Genomic DNA, 21,860 nt, shown 5'->3' with positions numbered 1-21,860 from the left:
GTACATTTTTACCAGGGAGAGTAATTAACCATCAGAGGAGTTTACCAAGAGCTGTGGTGGACTCTCCATCACTGGCCATTTTTAAATCAAGCTGGGATGTTTTTCTGAACAATATGCGTTTGGTCAGGAGTCAGAGGCTGGCGTCCCGACCATACATCCGGCGGGACGCGGGACAAACGGCTGCATATCGGGACGGCGCTATCCAGGGGGTCAGACTAGGTCAGTGATTCTCAACCTGTGCAGCGCTCTGTGTTACATGGACCGCATCCACACAACAGATATCCTGCCTGTATGGCCCTGAGGATGTCACATGGGCTGCAGCTGATTGGGCCATGGGCTGAGAACCAATGGGCCGATCACCATGGTCTGCTTTAGACACATCACTGCAATGCTCCTGTGTGGCCACTGCTCTCAAACTGAAACCAGTGTCCAGGCAAGGAAACAAAGTCAGTTTCTGAACCAGTTCCGTTAAACCAGGGCGACTTCTGTGCATGGACGAGGCCCCCGCTCAGCCGCGGAGCGCTGCCAGCACGTCTCAGCAAAGGGGGGGGTAACTCCCGCAGCAGGGAGGAAAGCCGCAGCAGAGGGTAGGGGTGAGCGCTGGTGGGTAGGACGTACAGAGCATGTGGGTCTGGGGCTTTGTTGAAGAAGGAGCCGAGCGGATGCTGAGCGACAGGCTGAATTTAACTGCCCTTTGCTGGAGTCTCTAGAGCTGGCAGGAGACCGCTTGCCTTGGGCTGCACCGCACCAAAGCTCAGGCCTGGCTGTGCTGACAATGATTTCAGCGCGAGCTGCTGAAAATCAGGCCACATACTTAGGTATCTAAAGGTGGACTTAGGAGTCCAACTTCCGGGGCCCCGTGTCAAAGATCTCTTAGTGCCCAGAGGCTCCTGGGCAGGGTGTCCCACACACCCCTCGGCTAGCTGTGCACTAAGAAGGCTGCCTGCTAAGGAGAGAATGTGAGTTTGGCCCAGTAACGCTGCAGTTACTCTGTAAGGGGAAGGCTGACGTCTATGAGAGACCCTGTATGGGCCCATGCAGCAAACCTTGATCTTTCCAGCTGCCGGCTCCTTCCACTCCCCGTCCCACCCCCCAGCAGTCCTCTCTCCCAGAGCTTCAGAGCTGGGCACTGGGGGTCCTTGCTGGGCTGGGATCATTTGCCTTCCTCCTGGAAAATGTGACTCCCTGTAACCCTTTCTCTCCCTTTCCCCAGACGGCTGAATCGGAACCAGCTGCACACGCTGCCGGAGCTTCTGTTCCAGAACAACCAGGCCCTGTCGCGACTGTGAGTACCTTTCTTATCGCTCGAGGTTCCATCTCTGCCCTCGGACGGCTCCGACAGTGAGGGGCCCTGGCTGGGTGTGTCGGCGCGGCGAGCTCTCCCTGTGGGAATGCCGCAGAGTTCTAGGGGTTAGATCCAGAGTTCTCGGCTGCTGCACTGGAGCCAACTGGGGTTTTATCAGAAGGGGAACTAACTGGGATGCGAGGAAACGTTTAATTGGAGTGACGTAAATTCATTACCCGACGTCTGCAGTATGAAAAGGAATCAGCCGTGGAAGATCTGAAGGATCAGCATCTTTAAAGGCTGTTAAATGTTATTAAAGAGAAGAGCAGTGGCTAACAAACTGCTTAATATCCGGGCTGGCTGAGCAATGTTAGTATTGTGACATGCAGGTTTGTGAAATGTGAAGGAACACAAACGCCCCAGGGCCCTGGACCTTGAAATGTGGCACTTTCAAACGTGAAGCGAGGCTGTGAGCTCTGGCTTCTCCCAGACCTTTGCTGTGTCTTTCACTTGTGGGCCTGATTCTAAACACACTTATACTGGTGCTTGGACAGAGCTACTTCGGATTTACCCTGCTGTCTGTGAGAGAGGAACCATTCCGGCAAGCCCGAAGCAGGGGGGAATTATCCATAGCTTGGAGATACCAAATGCAAACCGAGGCCAGCAGCAAAGCCCAGCTTTGTGTGCAACACCTTGCTGATTCTGGTAGAGCTGCGTGTGCTGTGTGACGCGTCAGGGCTGCGGGGACGGGATATCTGAGCTGCTGTGTTGATTGCATCAGAGCTAGACTTGCTCCTGAAGGTCAGGCTGCTGGTTTTCAGTTTGTGCCGCCATGCTGAACTCCAGCTGGCATTCTAGGAGCTGGTTTCCGGGCGTGACATGTTCTGGCTGGCTAGCAAGGCCGCTGTGTTGGAAGCCGGTGTTTCTTTGGGCCGTAGAGAAGCATGGCAGTGGAGGAACTGGGAGGAGAGGGCTGAGGTATTGGGGTGCACAGCCAGGTGTCAGACATGGGGTTTCATGGAACAGTTTGGTAGGGACACTTTCCCTGGTAGTGACGGGAGCTCTGATTGTGCCTGGAGAGCATTTCCATGTGTGTGTATATCCTGGTGTGTAGGGTGGAGCCCTTTTGCGTGGGGCGCGAGCTGGAGGAGACACTACTGCTGGATGCTGCGGGCTGGCAGTGCTGGAAGTGCTTTCTCCGGCTCAGTGGCAGGCTTGTCTCGGAATCCAGGATGGTGGTTTGTTGGTGCAGCGTGTCTCTGGGTTGCACGACTTGTGAGTGGCTGGTCCTGTGTGAACGGTATCATCGGGAGCCTGCGCAGGCTGGGCCTGAGCTCTGAGGATTAAGAATGGAATTTCGCGCACGTGCTGTTGTGTGAATCTTTCTGGGGCGCCTTTGCCCCTTGGTTCTTGCTGGGCAGGGACCGGCGGAGAAGGCAGCATGTGCTCTATGGAGACAGCAGTCTGTGCATTCAGCGCTTGCCAAGAGCTGGGGCAGGACAGAGCTGGAACCTCTCTTGGGGGGGATGTTCTCAGGGCCCCTTTTAGGTGGACACTGGGCAGCTGGGGTGTGACCTACATCTGCCATGGTTCCTTTTTCCACTTCTGCTCTGTGTGTGCACAGAGAGGGGAAGAGAGAGATGCCAAGTGCTTTCTGGGTGCTGGCCTGGGCCACTAGCTAACCCCTCCGCCTGCACATTCAGCCTTGCTCCAGGGGTGCTGAAGGACTGGGGGACGCAGCCGCACTGCTGTTCTCCCCGTGTGGGAGACCTGCAGCCGGGGAGAACTGAGTGCCCTTAATGATCTCCTCACCCTTTCCATCCCCAGACCGGCAGGTTCTCGCTTTGTTGGCCTGTGAAGTGTGCCTGGCCAGGGGGAGGCGGGAGATGGTGGAGGGAAGGTGAAAGGAAGGAGGCAGCTGCTAATAAAACAATAATGAATGCAAAGGCAGCAGTGACCTTCAGTCACCAATTAGCGTGTTGGGATGCAGCTGGATCTGAGGCAGGGACTGCACAGCCTTTCAGAAGGAAAAAGGCCCTTGTATGATCGAAGTGTGGGGGTGGGGGGCGCCGGGATGGGACACAGCTGGGAGCCGCAGAAGGGGCTGGGGCTCTGGGGGCGCTGTGCCTGGCACAGGAGAGGTGCCGGGGCAGACCCGCCATGGGGGGGGGCGTTGTTTGCCTGGCTCCCGTGTTGAGGTGGGAGGCTGGGGGCAGGGCGGCTGACTAGCCTGAGCTGGCTCTGCCCCGGCACCGCGCCCTGGAGAGCGTTCCCCGAACGGGCCCTTGGCAGGCTCAGTGGCTGCTCTGGCCGGCGCTGGAGGGGTACGCTGGGCAGCGGGTCCTGACAAGGGGCGTCTCCAGAGGCCTGCGGAGGAGCAGCCTGCCTCGCTCAGAGCACAGCGCTGAGAGCACAGCGCTGTTGTTAGGGGCTCCCCTGGGGACCGGGAGAAAATGTGTCAGGCCATTTCTCAGCACAGGCTGGGCCCTGCTCCCGTCCAGGTGCAGGGGAGGGGGGGAGGGGAAGATTGTTTCCTCCGCTTTGTGTGTGAGAGAAAAGGACAGGAGACGGGGTGGCCTGTGCCAAGCACCCTGAAAAGGGCCCGTTTCTGAGGCAGCCGTTACTATGGCACCAGATGACTTGATCTGGCGCTTTGCCATTGGTCAGCGACTGAGCTCCCATTAGCTCCTTTACCTTGGAAACGCCACGAGCGGTTGGCGGAGGGTTGATCCCCCAGCCCGGATTCTCTTCCCAGGCGAGTTTCAGGCCTGCGGATGTCCTGGGAGTCAGTCCATGCTGGTCCCCACCCTGTGCAGGGCTCAGACTCTGGGCTCGACCCCCGTCTCCCCAGCCTGAGAGCAGGCTGATTCTTACTCCTGCTCTGGCTGGAATAACCCCCGTGCCACACGGGCTGATACAGACTTGGTGCAAGGAAACAGAGGCAGCGTTGCTCAGACTCCGCGGCCCTGAGCGCCGGGTAGGTGCCCAGATGCACAGCGAGTCCCCGTAATGCTGCAATAGAATCAAGCCAGGCCGGGAATGCTGGAGAACCTAGTTCCTGTTTTTCCCCGATTTGATTTGTATTGCAGCCGAGAGGAGCAGAAGATTAGCCGGGAGTCAGGAGCCGGAGTTCTAGCGGCTAGGAGGAGAGTGAGGAGTGTGGCCGTACGTTACGAGGGAGCTTGTATACGTGCCTTGCGTCTCTTTATACGAATGTTCTATCTGTCCGTCCAGCCTGCTGTCCGGCACTGTGGTATCTGGGCGCCTCCACGTCTCATTTTTGAGGGTAAAACCTCTGCTCGAGGAAGAGTTTGTGCTTTTTAAACAGTTGTGAATTTTCTTGTGGTGGGTTGGTTTGTCCCCTGGCTGCGGTTGTTGGGGCGGTTTGGCCGTTCTGGGGGGCTGGGTTCTTGGTACCATTCTTGTGGGGGGAAAATCTTTTAACAGCGCAATTACAAATTCTACATCATAATCATCCCCTTGTCTCCATCCAACTTCCACAGCAAATGTAAACACCAGATGCTGATAGGATTCTGGGCAACAGCCTGGCTTGAAGGCAAGTTGGCTGTCTCTAGAGGCGGGGGTTCGAGGGCGGATGAGTCACGCAGTATGGTCCTAGACTATCTCTAGGTGCAGCCCGTAGCTTGGAGCAGTTTCCTTTGGTGCTGCTGACCCAGTGATCTCCTTCAGCAGGTTGACTGGTTTGGACTTTGTGTGAGTGGGAAGAGTGGGCTAGTAGACAGGGCACTGGGCTGGGGCCCAGGATCCCTGTGAGCCCTCAGGCAAGTCACTTCCTCTAGCCTATGTCTCAGTTCCCAGCTGTGAGCAGAGATAATAGTTCCTGCCTCACAGAGTGTGCGAGGGTAGAGCCCAGGACTGAGTGTGAGGGGGCTGAGGGCCAGGCAAGCCCCATGACAGACGTCTCGGCAGCTCTGCGGGGCAGGCTTTGTTGGCACAGCCAGCAGGTTTGGAATAAGCTCCTGTGCCCACCAGAGAGCTGGTCCCAAGAATCTGTTCACAAATGTATTGTAAAGGGTTAAAACCAGGCTGGGGCTGTGTGACGTTATTGATATAAATGGGGACCATATAGAACATGGGGTGCAACCAAGGTCCTGTAGTGGCACCAAACCTTAGGTAAAGGGGGTCATCTAAGGTGTCTAAGACCAGGTTCTGGGTTGCTGGTTAGGATTATGCTGTCTGTATGTCTGTGTATCATTTTTAGTTGAAGTTATGAATGTTGGCTTTATGCTGTCTGTATTTCAAGTTTGTGCTGTGCTTCTGGGGGAAGCCTCCCAGACAAGCTGGTGTTAGCTCTGCCTAGCCTGTTTGATGGCCCATTAAGGACCATTAAGGACACAATGGACCCATGGAGAGAAGGCAGACACGCCTTGTGACTCAGCAAAGTATGCAGGGACTGGCCCATGTGACTCCAGGCTCCATCTTGCTGTAAATTTCCACAGTGAAGACAAAGAGATTCTTACACCTGGAAAAGCCTATATAAGGCTGATGCTTCATCTCCATCTTGTCTTCAATCCTGCTTCTGACCTCTGGAAGGACTTTGCTACAAACTGAAGCTTTACACAAGGGACTGAACGACCCATCCCAGCGGGGGATGTTCCAGGGACTCAATTTGAACCTGCAGTTTACTCCATCACTGCTGCAAGCCTGAACTAAGAACTTTGCCATTACTGTATGTAATTGATTCCATTTAACCAATTCTACCTCTCATCTCTACCTTTTTCCCTTTGTAAATAAACCTTTAGATTTTAGATTCTAAAGGATTGGCAACAGCGTGATTTGTGGGTAAGATCTGATGTGTATATTGACCTGGGTCTGGGGCTTGGTCCTTTGGGATCGAGGGAACCGTTTTCTTTTATTGGGGTGTTGGTTTTCATAACCATTCATCCCCAGGACGAGTGCACTGGTGGTGATGCTGGGAGACTGGAGTGTCTAAGGAAATTGCTTGTGTGACTTGTGGTTAGCCAGTGGGGTGAGACCAAAGTCCTTTTTGTCTGGCTGGTTTGGTTGGCCGTAGAGGTGGAAAAACCCCAGCCTAGGGCTGTGACTGCCCTGTTTGAGCAATTGGTCCTGATTTGGCACTCTCAGTTGGGTCCCGCCAGAATCGCTCTGTCACAGTGGCGTAGTCGTGCTTGGATCCACAGAACCAGGTCAATTAAGCTTTGGGTCAGAACCCCACGCTATCCAAATTTTAACTTTGGGATTGAGAGTTTGGTTGGTTAAAGATCAGTGACCATGAGGCAGAAAGCATCAGGAAAAGCAAGGAAACTGCAAGCCTTGAGAGACAGCCTGCAGTTTGATTATGAGCAAGAACTGGCAGAAATTCGAATGGAGAAAGAGGCTGATGAGAGAAAGAAAGAAGTTGCTAAGAGAGAAGAAAAAGCTCGTAAGAGGCGTCTGGAGCTGCTGGCTGCTGAGGAGAAAACTCGACAGATGCAACAGGAGACAGCTAGACTCCAACTCCAAGTCAAAAAAGCAATGGAAGAACAGCAGAGACTGTATCCTCTTGAAAGTCCAGTTTGTAACAATGTTGGTATGTTGTATAAATCTGAGCAGTTGTCTGGGGGTAACCAAATGTACCCCAACAATGCCACCTTTTATGTCAATGCTGTTACTGTGTGTTCAGTAGGGGGTGGCCCCATAAATTGTGCCAGTGCTATGGATGGGAATGGTAATGGAAAATTCATAGAGTGTGTAAAAGTCAATGGTAAAAGCTGTTTAGGGCAAATTATGGCTTCTAACATCACTCTTGTTAGAGCAGATCTGGTCAAAGAGGAAGATTATTTACCGAATCAGAGTGTGAATGTTGTGATCCTCTGTGAGTTTACTGTCCATGTGCCTTTAGCCAGAATCCACCTTGAGTGGAATGGGGCTCAGCATGAGGTGATAGCTGGCGTCAGGAAGTTATTGCCTAAAGATCTTTTAATTGGGGAAAATGTTGAAGCTTTGTTCAATCCAGGTAGCCAGTCACAGGAGAGGAATAATCTTAAACCTGTGTCTATTGTGAGCAATGATTTGCCTGAGGTGGGTTGCTCCAAAGGTTTGTCTGTGCAAAAAAGCAGCTTGTCTGGGAATGAAGTTTCTGAATGTCTGTCTCATGTCTCAGAAGTCAATCTGAAGTTAGATCAAGAGCAGAAAGATCTCATTGGGGAGGAAAATGTTTCTCAGGAGCAGATTAAAGTAGATGGTCAGGTTAAAGCCCTAACTGAGGAAGGAAAGGGTAAATTTGTAATGAGTAATGCATTGGTGGCTAGTGCAGCTTGTAGAAGTAAACCTGAAATGGGTAACTGTGATTTGCTAAAAGTAGCTCAGTGTAGTGAAAAAAGCAGCAGCTTCTCTATTGGGAGAGGCAATGTGCCTGGTAGGGAAAGTTTGGAGGAGCCTAGGCAGCCTTGTGAGCTGATGGCTTTGTCTAATCAGCAGTTTGGGAAGGGAGGGATAGTGGAAGATGAGTGTCCATATCCCTTACCTGTTTCCTGTGTGGAGAAATGTGACAGTGAAGGGAATGTGCCTGTCTCTGTCAGGGGTATTGACTTGCCTATGAAGGGAGCTACCTCGGTCTCCAAGCAGTTGTCTGTGAACAGCCCTGTGTGCTGGGACAAGGGAAATGAGATCCCAAGCTGTGTGTCTGGTAAAGGAGAATGTGTCTCCGACTCTTCTGTGTCTGTGGAGCAAACAGAAGGGGCCTTTCAGCCTGTGATGGTTGAGGGTGATTCAGTTGTCTCGGAGTTGGTTGTAAATACAGCTAAAGCCCAGGAAGGGAATAGTCCGGAGTTTGTGTCTGCTGGGGAGAATGGCACTGTGACTAGGTTGCATCCAGTTAGTGTCTTAGCAAGGTCCCAAAGACCAGACAGTTCTGGTGCTTGTAGTTTGCCAGTTGCTAATGTGTGGTTGGAAAAGGGTGTAGCAACTCTGTCTGATCAGGGTGATACCCTAGCCAGGGCACAAGGAGAGCATAAAGGTGATTTAATTGTGTTACCGACTGACAGTTTGACAACTTGTAGCAAGAAGGAAAAGATTCCTGAACTTGTTCATGGCCAAGGGAAGGAGACTGCTTCTGACCTGTTATCTAGAAAGTCTGTAGCATCTGTGGTTGCTCAGGGAAGTGTTCCTGTAGAGCAAGCCCTAGGTGAAGAGGGGAAGGGCAGAATTTCTGAGAGGGGTGAATTGCTGCTTAGAGAAGCTCCTAGGGAAAGGAATCCCCATGGTAGCCTGTGCAAGCAGTTTACTGCAACTGAAGGGTGTAAAAGTGATTTAATCAAGAAAGTTTCAGTTCCTAACAGCCAGAAATTTTCTGTTGTGAATGGATCCACTGACTTTCCTTTTGAGAGATCCAGTGTGGGCAGCTTTGAAAAGGTCTCAGGTGGAGTAGAAGCTGTTAAGGAAGTTGAGCAGCCCTATAACCACCTGGCTGTGTGTGGCCAGCTTGTTGGTGGGGAGACAATGCTGTTGGGACAGGAATGTCTCCATGCTGAATCTGTAAGTGAGCAGTCTGTGCTTCAGGATCTGAGGACAGATTCAGTTACTGGTGTTTCAGAGCAGAACAGTTGTATGGCTAAATGCTTGAGGAGGCAGGGGAGAGCAAGCCAGCTCTCACCCTCAGACTCTTTGGATTTGTGTGGTATCTCTGTGAGACAAAGTCCAGCCTTGGAATCCATAGCAGCTGAAGAGTTAAAAGCTAGTGTCTGTGTTGATGCGAATTACTTGGCTGGCAGGGAGAAGACAGAATTGCTAATAGCTGTTAGCACAGAGGGCCCACCCCATCAGCCAGTGAATTCTGTTAAGCAAGAGAAATCAGGGTTTAATCCAGAAGGAAAGAGAAGACTGAATTTTGCAAAGGGAAGCCACAGGTTAACCCTAAAATGCCCAAACCCCAATGGTATTGAGCCAAGGGTGTGGCATGACAAACATGATTGTAAATGGACACTTGCAATGAATTTGTTGTTATTGCTAATGCTAATTTTTGTAACTAATGTGTTGCTATGGCCAAGAACTGTAACAATGTACAATGTGCCTAATCTTTTGGAAAATCCCTTAAACATGTTGAAAGGAATACATGAAAACACACTTTATGTTAAAGGGCCTTGCTATACTGATGTTTCACCGTTAATGCATGTAAACAGTGTTGGAACTTTTCACAGGGGAAAATACATTCCAGACCTGATGTGCTGTATGAAAGGGGAAACTGAGGCACACTACCATATTGCTTTCATGGCTAAATGCCAAGATTCCTGTACTATGAACAACCTCAATATCTACATTGGTTTAATGTTATTGGGGTTCAAAACATTGGCCAGAACTGGTATGGATAAAGTAGCTATTTTCTTTAGCTCTTGGCAAGATCACATGAAACATACAGGAACCATGCTGCAAAAGCTAACCAAGTTATACCTTGAGTTTGTAAAGAGATCCATTCATGTTATTGAACAGGACTTTGATAAACCATTTCGGTTATACACTGGTACGGCCTCTAGCCCAACACTAGCTGTAGTGAGACAGACCCAAGGAAAGGGGGCTCTTGGGATGCAGTCTGCGATGTTTTGTCATCCCTTCCTGCATCAATTTTGCGTTGGGGGTGTGACGTTATTGATATAAATGGGGACCATATAGAACATGGGGTGCAACCAAGGTCCTGTAGTGGCACCAAACCTTAGGTAAAGGGGGTCATCTAAGGTGTCTAAGACCAGGTTCTGGGTTGCTGGTTAGGATTATGCTGTCTGTATGTCTGTGTATCATTTTTAGTTGAAGTTATGAATGTTGGCTTTATGCTGTCTGTATTTCAAGTTTGTGCTGTGCTTCTGGGGGAAGCCTCCCAGACAAGCTGGTGTTAGCTCTGCCTAGCCTGTTTGATGGCCCATTAAGGACCATTAAGGACACAATGGACCCATGGAGAGAAGGCAGACACGCCTTGTGACTCAGCAAAGTATGCAGGGACTGGCCCATGTGACTCCAGGCTCCATCTTGCTGTAAATTTCCACAGTGAAGACAAAGAGATTCTTACACCTGGAAAAGCCTATATAAGGCTGATGCTTCATCTCCATCTTGTCTTCAATCCTGCTTCTGACCTCTGGAAGGACTTTGCTACAAACTGAAGCTTTACACAAGGGACTGAACGACCCATCCCAGCGGGGGATGTTCCAGGGACTCAATTTGAACCTGCAGTTTACTCCATCACTGCTGCAAGCCTGAACTAAGAACTTTGCCATTACTGTATGTAATTGATTCCATTTAACCAATTCTACCTCTCATCTCTACCTTTTTCCCTTTGTAAATAAACCTTTAGATTTTAGATTCTAAAGGATTGGCAACAGCGTGATTTGTGGGTAAGATCTGATGTGTATATTGACCTGGGTCTGGGGCTTGGTCCTTTGGGATCGAGGGAACCGTTTTCTTTTATTGGGGTGTTGGTTTTCATAACCATTCATCCCCAGGACGAGTGCACTGGTGGTGATGCTGGGAGACTGGAGTGTCTAAGGAAATTGCTTGTGTGACTTGTGGTTAGCCAGTGGGGTGAGACCAAAGTCCTTTTTGTCTGGCTGGTTTGGTTGGCCGTAGAGGTGGAAAAACCCCAGCCTAGGGCTGTGACTGCCCTGTTTGAGCAATTGGTCCTGATTTGGCACTCTCAGTTGGGTCCCGCCAGAATCGCTCTGTCACAGGCTGCCAGCTTGGAGTGTGTGAAACGGTGGATCAGTGCCCAAAATTGGCATATGTCATGGCAGCTGATAACGCACTCTTCCAATTAATTATGGATTGGCATTTCTCTTGGTCTGCGGAGGTGGAGCATGAGGAAGGGCCGTCCTGCTTCAAAGGCTCCTGTTACATAAAAAGAAAAAAACAATGAAGGTAATGAGTGTAAAACGTGAACGTTTTCATTTTAATCTGTGCTGGGTTTTAATACCGTCAGAGGGATACAGATGTGGGGTGGCCCCCGCGGGGTCTGGGATGGCGAGAGCTGTCACGGCTCCCTCTCTGTCTCTTTTTACGGTGCGATTATTTATAGTCCATGCTGGTGTGCATGGAGCTGTGCAGACAGCTGAAAAGGGACCATCCCTGCCTTGAACAGCTCCTGGTCTAACGTGCAAGTGTCCGGACAAAGGGGGCTGCAGGAGAGATGCAAATGGGCAGCGGGGACAGCTTGAAATCCTTTCCGACCTTGCTTTGTGTGGTGTGTAGCTCTTAGCCCTTGGCCTGTTTCTGCTGTGGCCTCCCTGTTCTTATTTTGTTTGTTTGTTCCAACCGTTTCCTTGATGAGTGTGTTTTAGCCCTTTCCTGGTAGGGAAAATAGCAGTTGCCAGGACTCTCTGAAATGTTGTTTTTTGAAACTGTGACTATGCCTGGATCCTGATTTCTCAGCTATCCTGGCTGCTCTTTGATGGTCCGAATGGCGCCTCCTGCTGCTAACTCCACTGTCTCTGTGCTGGCTTTTGCATCCCAAGCTGTGCACGTTCTGTGTCTAATCCTTCGCCGAGTGAAGTGCTGCGGGTTACGTGAAGGAGGAAGGTGTGTGTGAAACCAAACACTCCCTTGCTGTAGGGTGTATTTCATAACAATTGCTGTCCTCGTTATGAGCTGGTACGTTCCAGCAGTAACCATGGAGCTCCGAGGGTTGGAAGGTATTCCAGGAAGGGTGTCTGCAGTGCTGTAATCCTGAATCCAGAGACACTGGGCCAGATTCTGCTTCTCTACACTGGTGTCAGTCCAGAGCAGGGGTCCCCAACGCGGTGCCTGCAGGCGCCATGGCATCCACGGGGGCATCTAAATGCGCCCGCGTCCTGGCCGGCGGTCGAGCATCCACCGAAATGCCGCAGAAATTCGTTGGCAAAACCTCTCAATGACGCCACTTGCCGCCGACAAGCGATATCATCGAGAGGTGTCGCCGCTGAAATGCCGCAGAAATTTGTCGGCGACACCTCTCAATGACGCCACTTGCCGCCGACAAGCGACATCATCGAGAGGTGTCGCTGCCGAAATGCCGCCGAAATTCAGCGGCATTTTGGCGGATGCTCGACCGCTGCCATGGTCAGACGAAAAGGTTGGGGACCACTGGTCCAGAGAAACTGCCCTCTCTGTCTGTTAAATTACTCTGGATTTACTCTGCCGTTGCTGCCAGCCAAGCCTGTCCCGTGCCCTGCAGTGTTAAGTGCAAGCCTAGGTGGGTGCGGGGTGTGACTGGTCCCTGCAGAGCTGAGAGCATGGGACACACTCAGTGCTCCCATGTCTGTGCAGCCTGGAGCTCCAGAGGGAACTGGAGCCGTGGAGGCTTTGCTGGGATTCCCACCCGGGCAGCAGAACGGGCTAGTGACCTGAGCACAGTCAGGAAGGCAGCGGCTGACTGAGTGGGAGGCTCAGGAGACTGATGGCAACACTCGCTGCCTGGGGATCCTGTCAGCCATTTCCCGTAGGGTGCCGCCTCGCCCTGGCACTCCCGGATCCGCACTGCTCCTGAGCGGGAGACTCTGGGTTTAAATGAGAGGGGCTGAGGCGGGAGCGGGGCCCAGAGCAGAGCTGCTCTATGTGCAGAGTCACACTGGGTTACCTGGAGGTGAGATTTAAAATGGATTTAGTCCAGCCAGTGCCCAGGGCCACGCGGATGCTCTTAGCTCCTGTCTACGTGTCTCGGGCTATGTGGATATAGCTTGGCTAGGAACAGGTTTAAGTGCAACTAAGCCCGTCTGGAACCGAATCTAGAGTGTCAGCAGGGGGCTTTGCACCGATTTAACTAGAAACTGGTGCAGCCTGAGTGTGTGGACAAGGCGGTACGGCCCCTCCCTTCCCCGACCTGTCTGCCCTGCAGAGCAGTGCTGGGTTTGGTTGTCTCAGGCTGCCCTGCGGGGCAGGGAGATCCCCTTGGGGGAGCCTTGTGGATCGGGTTGTGCCTGTTCCGTTGGGACTGGCGCCTTTGATAAATAAAGGGGGCTGAGCCGGCTCTGCTGGGCTTGGGTGATAGTGCTACAGAACCCGCCCGTGTTCCCCGCGCTGCCCTGCCACTGAGCCTCAGCCCGCCCTGCAGAGAGCCCCGGGCAGCCAAGGGCCAGCAAGAGCCAGTCATGGCATGGCGGCTTGCACCGGAACTCCTAGGGCACTGCCCAGCTGTCAGACTGCAGCAAGGTCAGTCTCACCTGGGGGGTGCAGCTTGCTGACCTAGAGGAGACAGGCTCCGATTGCTTCTCACCTGAGCCCTGCAATCCCCAGCACCTCCCTGCCTCGCTGGAGCTGTGGAGAGAGAGGCCGGTCTGAGTGCAGAAATGGTTTCTGGCTCCTGTGTCTGCAGGGACCGCTGCACAGAGGTATTGCCTGCAATGAGCAATAGGAGCGTGGGAGGGCCAGGTAACGGGGGTCAGCTAGGAGAGAGGGGGGAGGCTGGGGGAGCTGCTCAGGAGAGAGGCAGCTTGGCATGAGAGCTGCCGAGAGAGGGAACATAATGCTCTTCCATCGCTGGAAATTCCCAAAACCTGAGCAAGGGAATAAACCTGCTTTTGTGCTGCCCAGGGGATTTCTTCTCCCCTGGCTGGCTCAGCCCTCAGTTCCACTGCAGAGAAATGCCGTTCACGTAGTGCAGTTCCTCGTCTCTCCACCCAGGAGTGGAGTCTGGGCCTCTGCCCCCTGAACAACCTGCTCAGGCACGGCTTCGTCCTCCTGGCGGGGGGCCGGCTGCAGCTCCCCCCGGCGTGTTCCAGGGTAAGTCGGAAGCTAAATTCGCTGAGCTGGGACTTGCTCCCCTGACGCTGCTGCTGGGTGATACACCTGCCAGGTGTTCTCTCTGGCTTGCTGCAGGGTGAGCCAGTCTCGGACAGTGGCTCTCTGGCTCCCTGGTGCTGCGGGAATTTGTATGAAACTTGCTTTTTCTGTTAAGAGATGACTTCCTCCTGGCCTACAAATCCCGGCCTGGGGAAGGATCGCTGAGAGCAGAGGGCACTTTGAGATCCAGCGCTTGGAAGCTGAAGCTAGACAAATTCAGATTTAAAATGCAGCACACGGTGGATTCTGTGTTAAATCGTGTGTAAAGCACCCGTGCGAGCTCAGCCAGCAGCTGTGGGCTGGAGGCAGGCGACGCTGGGGAAGGAGCTGTGGCTTGCGCCCTGCAGGAGGCCAGGCCGAAGGGTCGGTACCGTCCCTTCTGGCCTTGACATCTGTGACTCTTGGTTGCCATGTTAGTAAAGCACCGAGGAGGTAGATGCTGGCACTGTACGGTGGGTCTCGAAGCCCTTCCCAGACCGCCCTGCAGAGCCCCGGGAGAGCGAGCTGGGGGAACGGCTGGGACCTGAGGCGTGCAGTGGGGGGTGAGCTGCCGGGGCACACGCTGGGTAGGTCGGCGCCTGACAGAGCCCAGCTCTGCTGACTCCCAGGCCAGAGTATCAAATCGCAATCCACCCTTGTGGCACGTTATGGTCTGAAATCCCATTAGTCACTCGGCTCCGTGCTGCAGGTAGCGTTTCTCCATCCCCGTCATGGAGGGGATTGGAATTCGCTCGGAGCCTCTGACCTCTGGGAACCCAGCGGAGACGATCCCAGAATGCGTGTGCCGGAGCCTCGCTCAGCCCGACCTCTCGGAACAGGCAGGACTGGCGGCTCCCCAAGCCCCACTCCCACCTCCCCTGACCGGCTGGGAGTGATCAGGGCCCTTGGCTTTCCCAGCCCTTCCCCGTCTGTACTGCTGGGGACAGCCCGGGCTGGTGGCTGCTCAGGGCCAACGCCACCCAGGCCCGGGTTCAGACGTATTCTCTGAGGAGCCATTTCTTGGAATTAAGACCAAGGCTTATCTCCCAGACTCCCGCGGGGTGGCTGCCCGGTGCCCTGGGCCCGGCCACGTGCTCTGCTCAGGCCTCAGCTGAGAGGGCAGGGGCACCTGTCTGACGCTACAGGACCCTCCCTCGGACAGGGTCCCACAAGGGCAACCATCAGTCTGGGGCAGGGCACGGCAGGGAGCGGCTGGATATCCAGCGGCTCGTTTCCTGAACTGACATGAACGGAGCTCGCCACGGGCAGTGAGTGCCTCGCTGCTGTGGTCTGCCCCTGCGCAGGGCGCTGCACTCTGCCCTTGTCCCCTGCCTTCTCTCTCGCCAGTCCCAGCTGCATATGGGACAAAGCCGCCGCTCACGGGGTGGCCCAAATCCTTTGTGTCCATGCCAAGGTGTGAGGCAGGGAAGGATCCGGGGACTGGAGGGCCCCGGAATAACTGGCAGAAAGATCCAGGCAGGCAAGTCAGTGTGTGGTGCTCCCTTGTTTACATCTCCGCTGGAACCAGGGGCTAACTCATTAATCGGCCCCGCTGGCTGGAAACGGGGCGATCTGAGATTTCACTGGAGGACGCACGACCCCGCCGACCCCGTCACAAACTGGGTTTAATTAAACTGTCATTGCTGGACGGAAGAACAAAGGCCCTGCGGTTTCCCTCTGCTAATGCAGTTGGGAGGACGGTGTCCCCTGCGAAACGCAGAGCTGTTAAAAATGGACGAGGCAGGAAGGTGACCCCGGCTCTCGGGCTGGGCTCTGCACAGCTAAACACATTTACATTCGCTCCCCATGCACGCGGTTCCCGGCCCCCATCACGCATCTGTCAGGCTGAAGGGCAAGCAGGGGAGCGGGGGGCTGGAAGCTTTTCCCCAGCGTTTCTGAGAGCGCCTGATCCCAGGCCTGTGAGTGTTTTCCCAGTGGCTCCCAGAGTCCTGCACTGGGAAGGGGTTGTGGGATATTTCTTATAACTGCCCTGGATTTCTTCTTTCTCTGCTTCTCCACCCTGCCTTTAACCCTCTCTCCAGAAATTGCTTCCCTCTAGCAGCTGCCACCAGGCACTGTGCTAGAGAGAGATGGGAAAGGGCACAACGGCAGAGCGAGAACGTATGGTGGTAGCTAAATACGGCAGGAACAGTGTCAGGGAGGCAGGCGCGTGGGATGGAAAACTGGTAGCCAGAGGTGTTAAGAAATACTATAAATAAGGGGATGTTAAAAGGGAAAGCGAGCAAAGGGCCGGGGGAGGAGGAGAGCAATATGATCAGATGCCGCTAGCAATCCAGCAGCAGATGGTCCTGCAATGGCTGGGAGACAGAACCACTCTGTCAGAGGACGCTGCCGAAGGGAGCTGTGAGCTCAAGGGCAGTGTGAGAACACGTGTCGGACGGGGACAGGCGGCTTAGGGATGGCGAGACCAGCATGTTCCAAAGTGGTTCCTGAGTTTGGGGGCGAACCTGAGACATCTTGGGGGTGTTGGAGCCCAGCGCCCATGAACAGGGGCCCTTCCCGGTGTCTGAAGTGGGGCCGCCAGCCTCCCTGGCCACTGTCAAAATGTCGGCCTCCAGGTCCGGGTCAGCAGGAGCAAGTAAAAGCCGCCGTCGGCTCTGCCGAGAGTGGGCGGCTCGGTTAGCCACCATCCGCCAGCCCGGCCCGGCACAGGTCTGAGAGCAGACAGCTGAGAGTGAGGAACTATGGACCAGTCTTCAAGAAGAAGACATGGCCCGTTGGTTCGCCGAAGCTCTGCGCCAGGCAAGAGGCTGGAGTGGATTACAGGAGCCAACAGGAAGGGACGAAGCACAGGCAGGAATGCACAGCACAGGGCCACACTAGGGATCTGCTCCTGCTCCCAGTGAGTCAATACAAAACTCCCAGGCGGTTCGGGGGCCAGCCAAGCCAGCCGCGCCCTGTCGCCAGAGAGCAGTAGAAGTGCCTTCAGATTGCGCTGATCGTGACCGGGAGCGCGGTGAGTGGTGCAGTACCAGCGGTGCCCTGCAGGGGTCGCTGCTGGGCGCGGGTTATTTGATGGAATCGAGTTGCAGGCGGCCGGCAGCTGGATGTCTTGTGAGCTCAGGAGAGGCTAGTGGGTAATACACTGAGATTAGCGTGAGATTCAGTGCGGGTTTAACTCTTGCACCAGGACTGAATGGGACCCAGCTGTGTTTGGCAGAGCAGGCAAGACTCACCCAGTGATGGCAAGTGATCTGGAGAAGGGCAAAGGATCCCTCCCCGCAGAGCAATACCCTGATGGGACGGCGCAGCGGGAGGCCGTTCACTGATTAGTAACACAGCAGCGTGAGCCTGCCGCTCAGGTGGGCGGTGTCCATGCCGGGTGCAGCAAGGGGCAGAATGGGGCAGGCCTCCCCAGTTCCCCGGGGGGGGACCAGTGCGACAGAACGGAAGGGATTGATCAAAGAGAGCCAGGAGCAAACACGTGTCAGCGCAGTGCTGGTGTCCAGGCTTTAAACAGCCCAGTTGGGAAATCCAAGGTTCGGGTTCCCACCGGAGTCAGAGCCCCCTCCCCTCCCCTCCCCACGGACCCCACTTTGTGCTGGCGTCCACAGGGTTAGATTTGTGCTTTCCAATGAAATAGCCTGTTCTCCAGTAACCCCAGCGCTCGGATGCTCTCTGACGGTGGGTTCGGCTCCCAGAGGAAATGAGGGAAAGCCTGTCGCTTGGGTAATTTAACACGAGACGAGACAACGCCTCCCCCAGCAGAACAGGCTGCTAGGAACAAGCCTGCACTGACCCCTGGGGAAATTAACATGATGGGACTTGAGATACCTTCCCCATTTCCAGCTCCATCATTTCCCGTCCGGGAACGGGTTTCTATTCCAGAGCCGTCCCCTCTGGCGTCAGGGCCCCTCAGCTGCCGGATTGCTCCCTCCTCCGGTCCCTGTGCTGCTGCAGTGTGTCTCACCTGTGCTCGGCGGGCAGCTTGGGCGAGCGGGGTGGACCCAGCTAGAGGTTTCTATGCCTCTGTTTGTGTATGGGGGGCTCTGATACCCCCCCATCCCTCCACTCAGTGGCCCCAGCCCCTGCCTTCCGACTCATGCATGACCCGGGTGCCGCGGAAGGGCTGATTGGGACAGGAATGCCATGTCTGCACTCAGCTGCCGGCAGGGCATTTCCTGGGTGCCAGAGGAGCTGGAGGCAGCTGTGATCAGAAGCACATGGCGCTGTTCGGAAGGCGAGGGGATGGCTGAAGCAGCCTCTCCCCACCTTTCTCGGAGGTCTGGATATGAGCGACCTGACGTGTCTCCCAGCAGCGCGGCAGCGCTTCCCCGGGAATCTGGGCCATACAGGGAGGGGCAGAGGACTCTGCCTCCTCCCACGCTTGGCACCGGTGGCTGCTGCCCATCTGGAGGAGGCCTGCATGGAGGTGAAGGGCAACTCCATAGCCCCGAGAGAGGCAGCAGCCCCTGGTCAGTGCTATCCACGGGGACTGAGAACGGCCAGCTGCCAGAGCCTTGGCCAGCCAGGCGGTGAATCGGAGGGGTGCCGCAGGCCGGGGCGGAGCCAGAGGTGGTGACTGGGAGCAGGGCCTGTTTGGACTCTGCATCTGTGTGAAGTGCTCGCCTCGCCTGGGTTCCCGCACCCTTCTTCCAGCACCTCCGCTGGGAGCCCTGGTGCTGTTCCCCACTGCCCGGGAGAGCCTGTGTCTCTCCTCCCCTTTGAAGGGGAGTCCCGGTATTAGACATGGCCAGCGTGAATCCTGCCTCACCTCTGAGACTCGCCTCGAGCAGCCAGTCCCTGCCCGTTCAGCCAGAGCGCAGACTTGGAGAGCTTGTCTGGGGTCTGCCGCCTGTCCTACCCCAGCGTGAGCATCGCTGACGCCATCTGATTTACCCCGGGTCAGTACACGCGCACACTGCCAGCTCCACGGGCACCCAGACACCCCCCCTGCAGCCCAGAGGCATGGTGCATCCCTACACGCATCCCCCTGCCCCAGGAAGTGCACCGCTGATCTCTGATCTCATTACAGCCTCACCTCGTTAAAATCCAGCTGATGATCTTCAGCCTTTGTTGGCTGACGGGAATCTCTGCCACTGGGTTTGGTGTGTTTGGCCCCAGGGCCTGGCTCCTGTATCAGGCCCCCTCCCCTGCACCCCCCGAAACACATACAGAGTCAAATGAAGTCGGTGCTAAGATCTCCTGGGCACCTGGCTGCCAGCCTAAGGGCCGGACTCTGCATCTGGCTACACTTTGGTTTCCTCGGGCCTGATTCTCCACTGCCCTCCCCTCCTCTAGCCCTGCCCTCCGCCCCAGTCCGGTAGCGTCTTGCGCTTGCTTCACACACAGGCTGAGCAGCGAGTGGGTTTCCCAGTGGAATCTCATTGACTTGAGCCAGAGACAAGCGTGTAAAGCGCTGGGACAGGTTAGCGAGAGCTTAGTCTGCCCGGGTCTGGGGCCATTGCCTGGTCCCCGCTGCGGCTGCACCAGTGGAGCAATGCTGGGAGTGCTGTGTGCTGCAGGGACTGGTCAGGGTGCCCGAGTCCTTCCTACACTAGTGCTCCCACCATCGCCACCCCCCAGAGGGGTGCGTGGACCAGTCTGAGTCACGGGCCCTGCCCTGAGGAGCTCACCACCTGGGCCCAGAAAGCCTCGGGTCTGGGAGACGGGTCACTCCCCGTTCTGGGGTCCGGCGGCTGAGCGGTGGAGGGGGAATGTCTCGACTGGGCTCTCCTCAGCCTGGCTTTTGTGCCCGGGATGTTCGCTGGGGCGCAGTGTGCCCCCACCGTCAGCCTCTCCCTCTTCCCCGCGAGGGCAAGGGGGCTCCTCTGCCAGGCTCGCACGCCAGGTGCTGCACCCCGACAAAGCCCCTCTGTCAGGGACGGAGCGAGGCGGCGTGGCACAGGGAGCCTGGCCGGAAGGTGTTCATCCAATACCAATCGGGGGGAGGGGGCGTTTTGAGTCCCCCTCCGCCTGCTCTGCTGGGCGGGGGGGCGGGGGCCTTACGCTCTGAGAATGTAACCCCCCCCCCCCCCCCCCCGGGTGTCTGACTCCAGAGCGGGAGGGCTCCGCACAAGCCCAGAGGAACAAAGAGTCACTGTGGCCCGGTGACAGCTCCAAGGAAATGCAGGGAGACAAATGAGGCACTAATAGGTGGGGAGGTTACCTAGGAAAAGAGGGGGCCAGCTGAGCTGGCAGGCCCGGGCAGCCCGGAGCCAGGCCGAGCGGGGCCGGAGGGAGGAGCGCCACGCAGACGGGTGGGAGCCTTGCGGCCAGGCCTGGAGGCTGATCCAAGGGGAAAGCAGAGACCCCAGGGAGGAGCCCCAGGGCTCCAGCCTGACCGCAATGGGGCAGGCTCTGGAGACGCGGGTCCCAGAGATTGGCAGCCGCCCGCTGTCCTGGAGTCAGGCCTGCCGGTGAGAAGTTGTCAGCTGCTTGCTCCTTCCCCAGGCTGCCTCCCCTGCCCCTGTACGAGGGGTGGGGCCCCTGGCCCATGGCCCAGCCAGCTACTGGGGAACTGCAGGGAGGGAGAGGTGGCTTTGGGAGAGCTGGTCCATGGAGCCGGGGCCGGTGCAGAGCTCACTGGAGCAGGGCTTGGAAGGAGGGCCAGGCCCCCTCCCTGCTAATCGCAGACCTCCGCAGTCTGGACACTGTCTAGGCTGGAGCTGGCCGGGGCTCCCAGGAGGAGCCTCGAGCGGGGCAGGCAGGAAAGCCCCAGCACTCCTGCCCCCGGGCGGCTCTGCCTCGGCACTGGGGCACGTGCTGCTCCAGGACTGGAGGCTGGGCCTGGGCCCTGTGGCCTGGCTGCCGCTTCCAGAGGCTGTGCTTACCCAGCTCACTGTAGAGGAGAGAGCCGGGGTCACCAGCGCTCGCAGTTTGGCTGTAAAGCCCCAGCTCCTGAGCCAGGTGGTTCCATGGGAAGCGGCGCTTTCACCCAGAAAACGTTTCTAGTTCTCGTGGTTGTGGAGAAAAGTCTGAAAGGGGATCTACAGGCGCAGAAGCCAGAAGGCAAATAGCAAAAGACCCCCCCCCACACCCCCCCTTTTGAATCCAGTCTCATGACTTTTGAATGCCTGGGCCTTAATGCCACTTAGTGCCTTCATGCCACTGGCAGTGGGAAATGCCCCTGCGTCTCACCGAACAGAACGGTGCACAAGTCTCCAAAGTCTTGTAGGAACAGGTTTTCCCACTGTAGTGCCCACCAGCCCCTGGCCCTCTCCCTGGTTAGGGTCTGCGATGGGCCCGCGGCACAGATCTGGGGTCCAAATCTGAACCTCCCCGAGTCTGGGGGCATTTGGCTCTGGGGTTTTGTTTTGCTCCATTATCCATCTGGTGCATCTTGGGTGTCAGAAAAGAGAGAGACTGTGGCTGAGTCGGCTGCTTGGCGATACCCTCCCCCGCCCTCTCACACAATGGTGTAATTAATACGTCACAGGCTTGAGCCTGTAGGTGTTCGTTAGCCTCCAGCATTTCCTCAGCAAGGGGCAGGCTTGAGCCCTATATCCCCTACCGTGGCCAACTGCCCCCTTGCCTGCTTTCCTTGGGGCGGCTGCACTGGAGAGATTACGCAGCGCGGATGCACCAGGCCATGGGAGCTCCCCTACGTAGCTGCGCTAAGCCGCCGGGAGAGACCTCGCCCGGGGTCACTTGTGTCGCTGAGGGGAGGGGTTTATTCATCCCCTGAGTGCCAGACGCTACGCCCATGCCGATGCAAGAACAAGCGCACACACGGTTGTTACAGGGAGGAGGGAGGGAAATTGTTCTGTTTAACCTCTGAGGATAGGACAAGGAGCAATGGGCTTAAACTGCAGCAAGGGAGGTTGAGGTTGGACATTAGGAAAAACTTCCTACCTGTCCGGGTGGCTAAGCACTGGGA

The 21,860-nt window shown here is 55.7% G+C and overlaps 1 protein-coding gene across 2 annotated transcripts in view; it reads left to right on the top strand.

Moving 5' to 3' along the window:
- Positions 1-21,860, top strand: part of SLIT1 (slit guidance ligand 1) — a 143,246-nt gene that overhangs the window by 28,426 nt on the left and 92,960 nt on the right. For both annotated transcript variants that reach the window (XM_045025654.1, XM_045025653.1), the window contains exon 4: positions 1,214-1,285. In XM_045025654.1, the coding sequence (XP_044881589.1) occupies positions 1,214-1,285 (72 nt within the window). The remainder of the gene's footprint in view (positions 1-1,213; positions 1,286-21,860) is intronic.

Source organism: Mauremys mutica, chromosome 7, assembly GCF_020497125.1.
Source record: "Mauremys mutica isolate MM-2020 ecotype Southern chromosome 7, ASM2049712v1, whole genome shotgun sequence".
Taxonomy (NCBI): domain Eukaryota; kingdom Metazoa; phylum Chordata; order Testudines; family Geoemydidae; genus Mauremys; species Mauremys mutica.
This window is presented reverse-complemented; position numbering and strand designations above follow the sequence as displayed.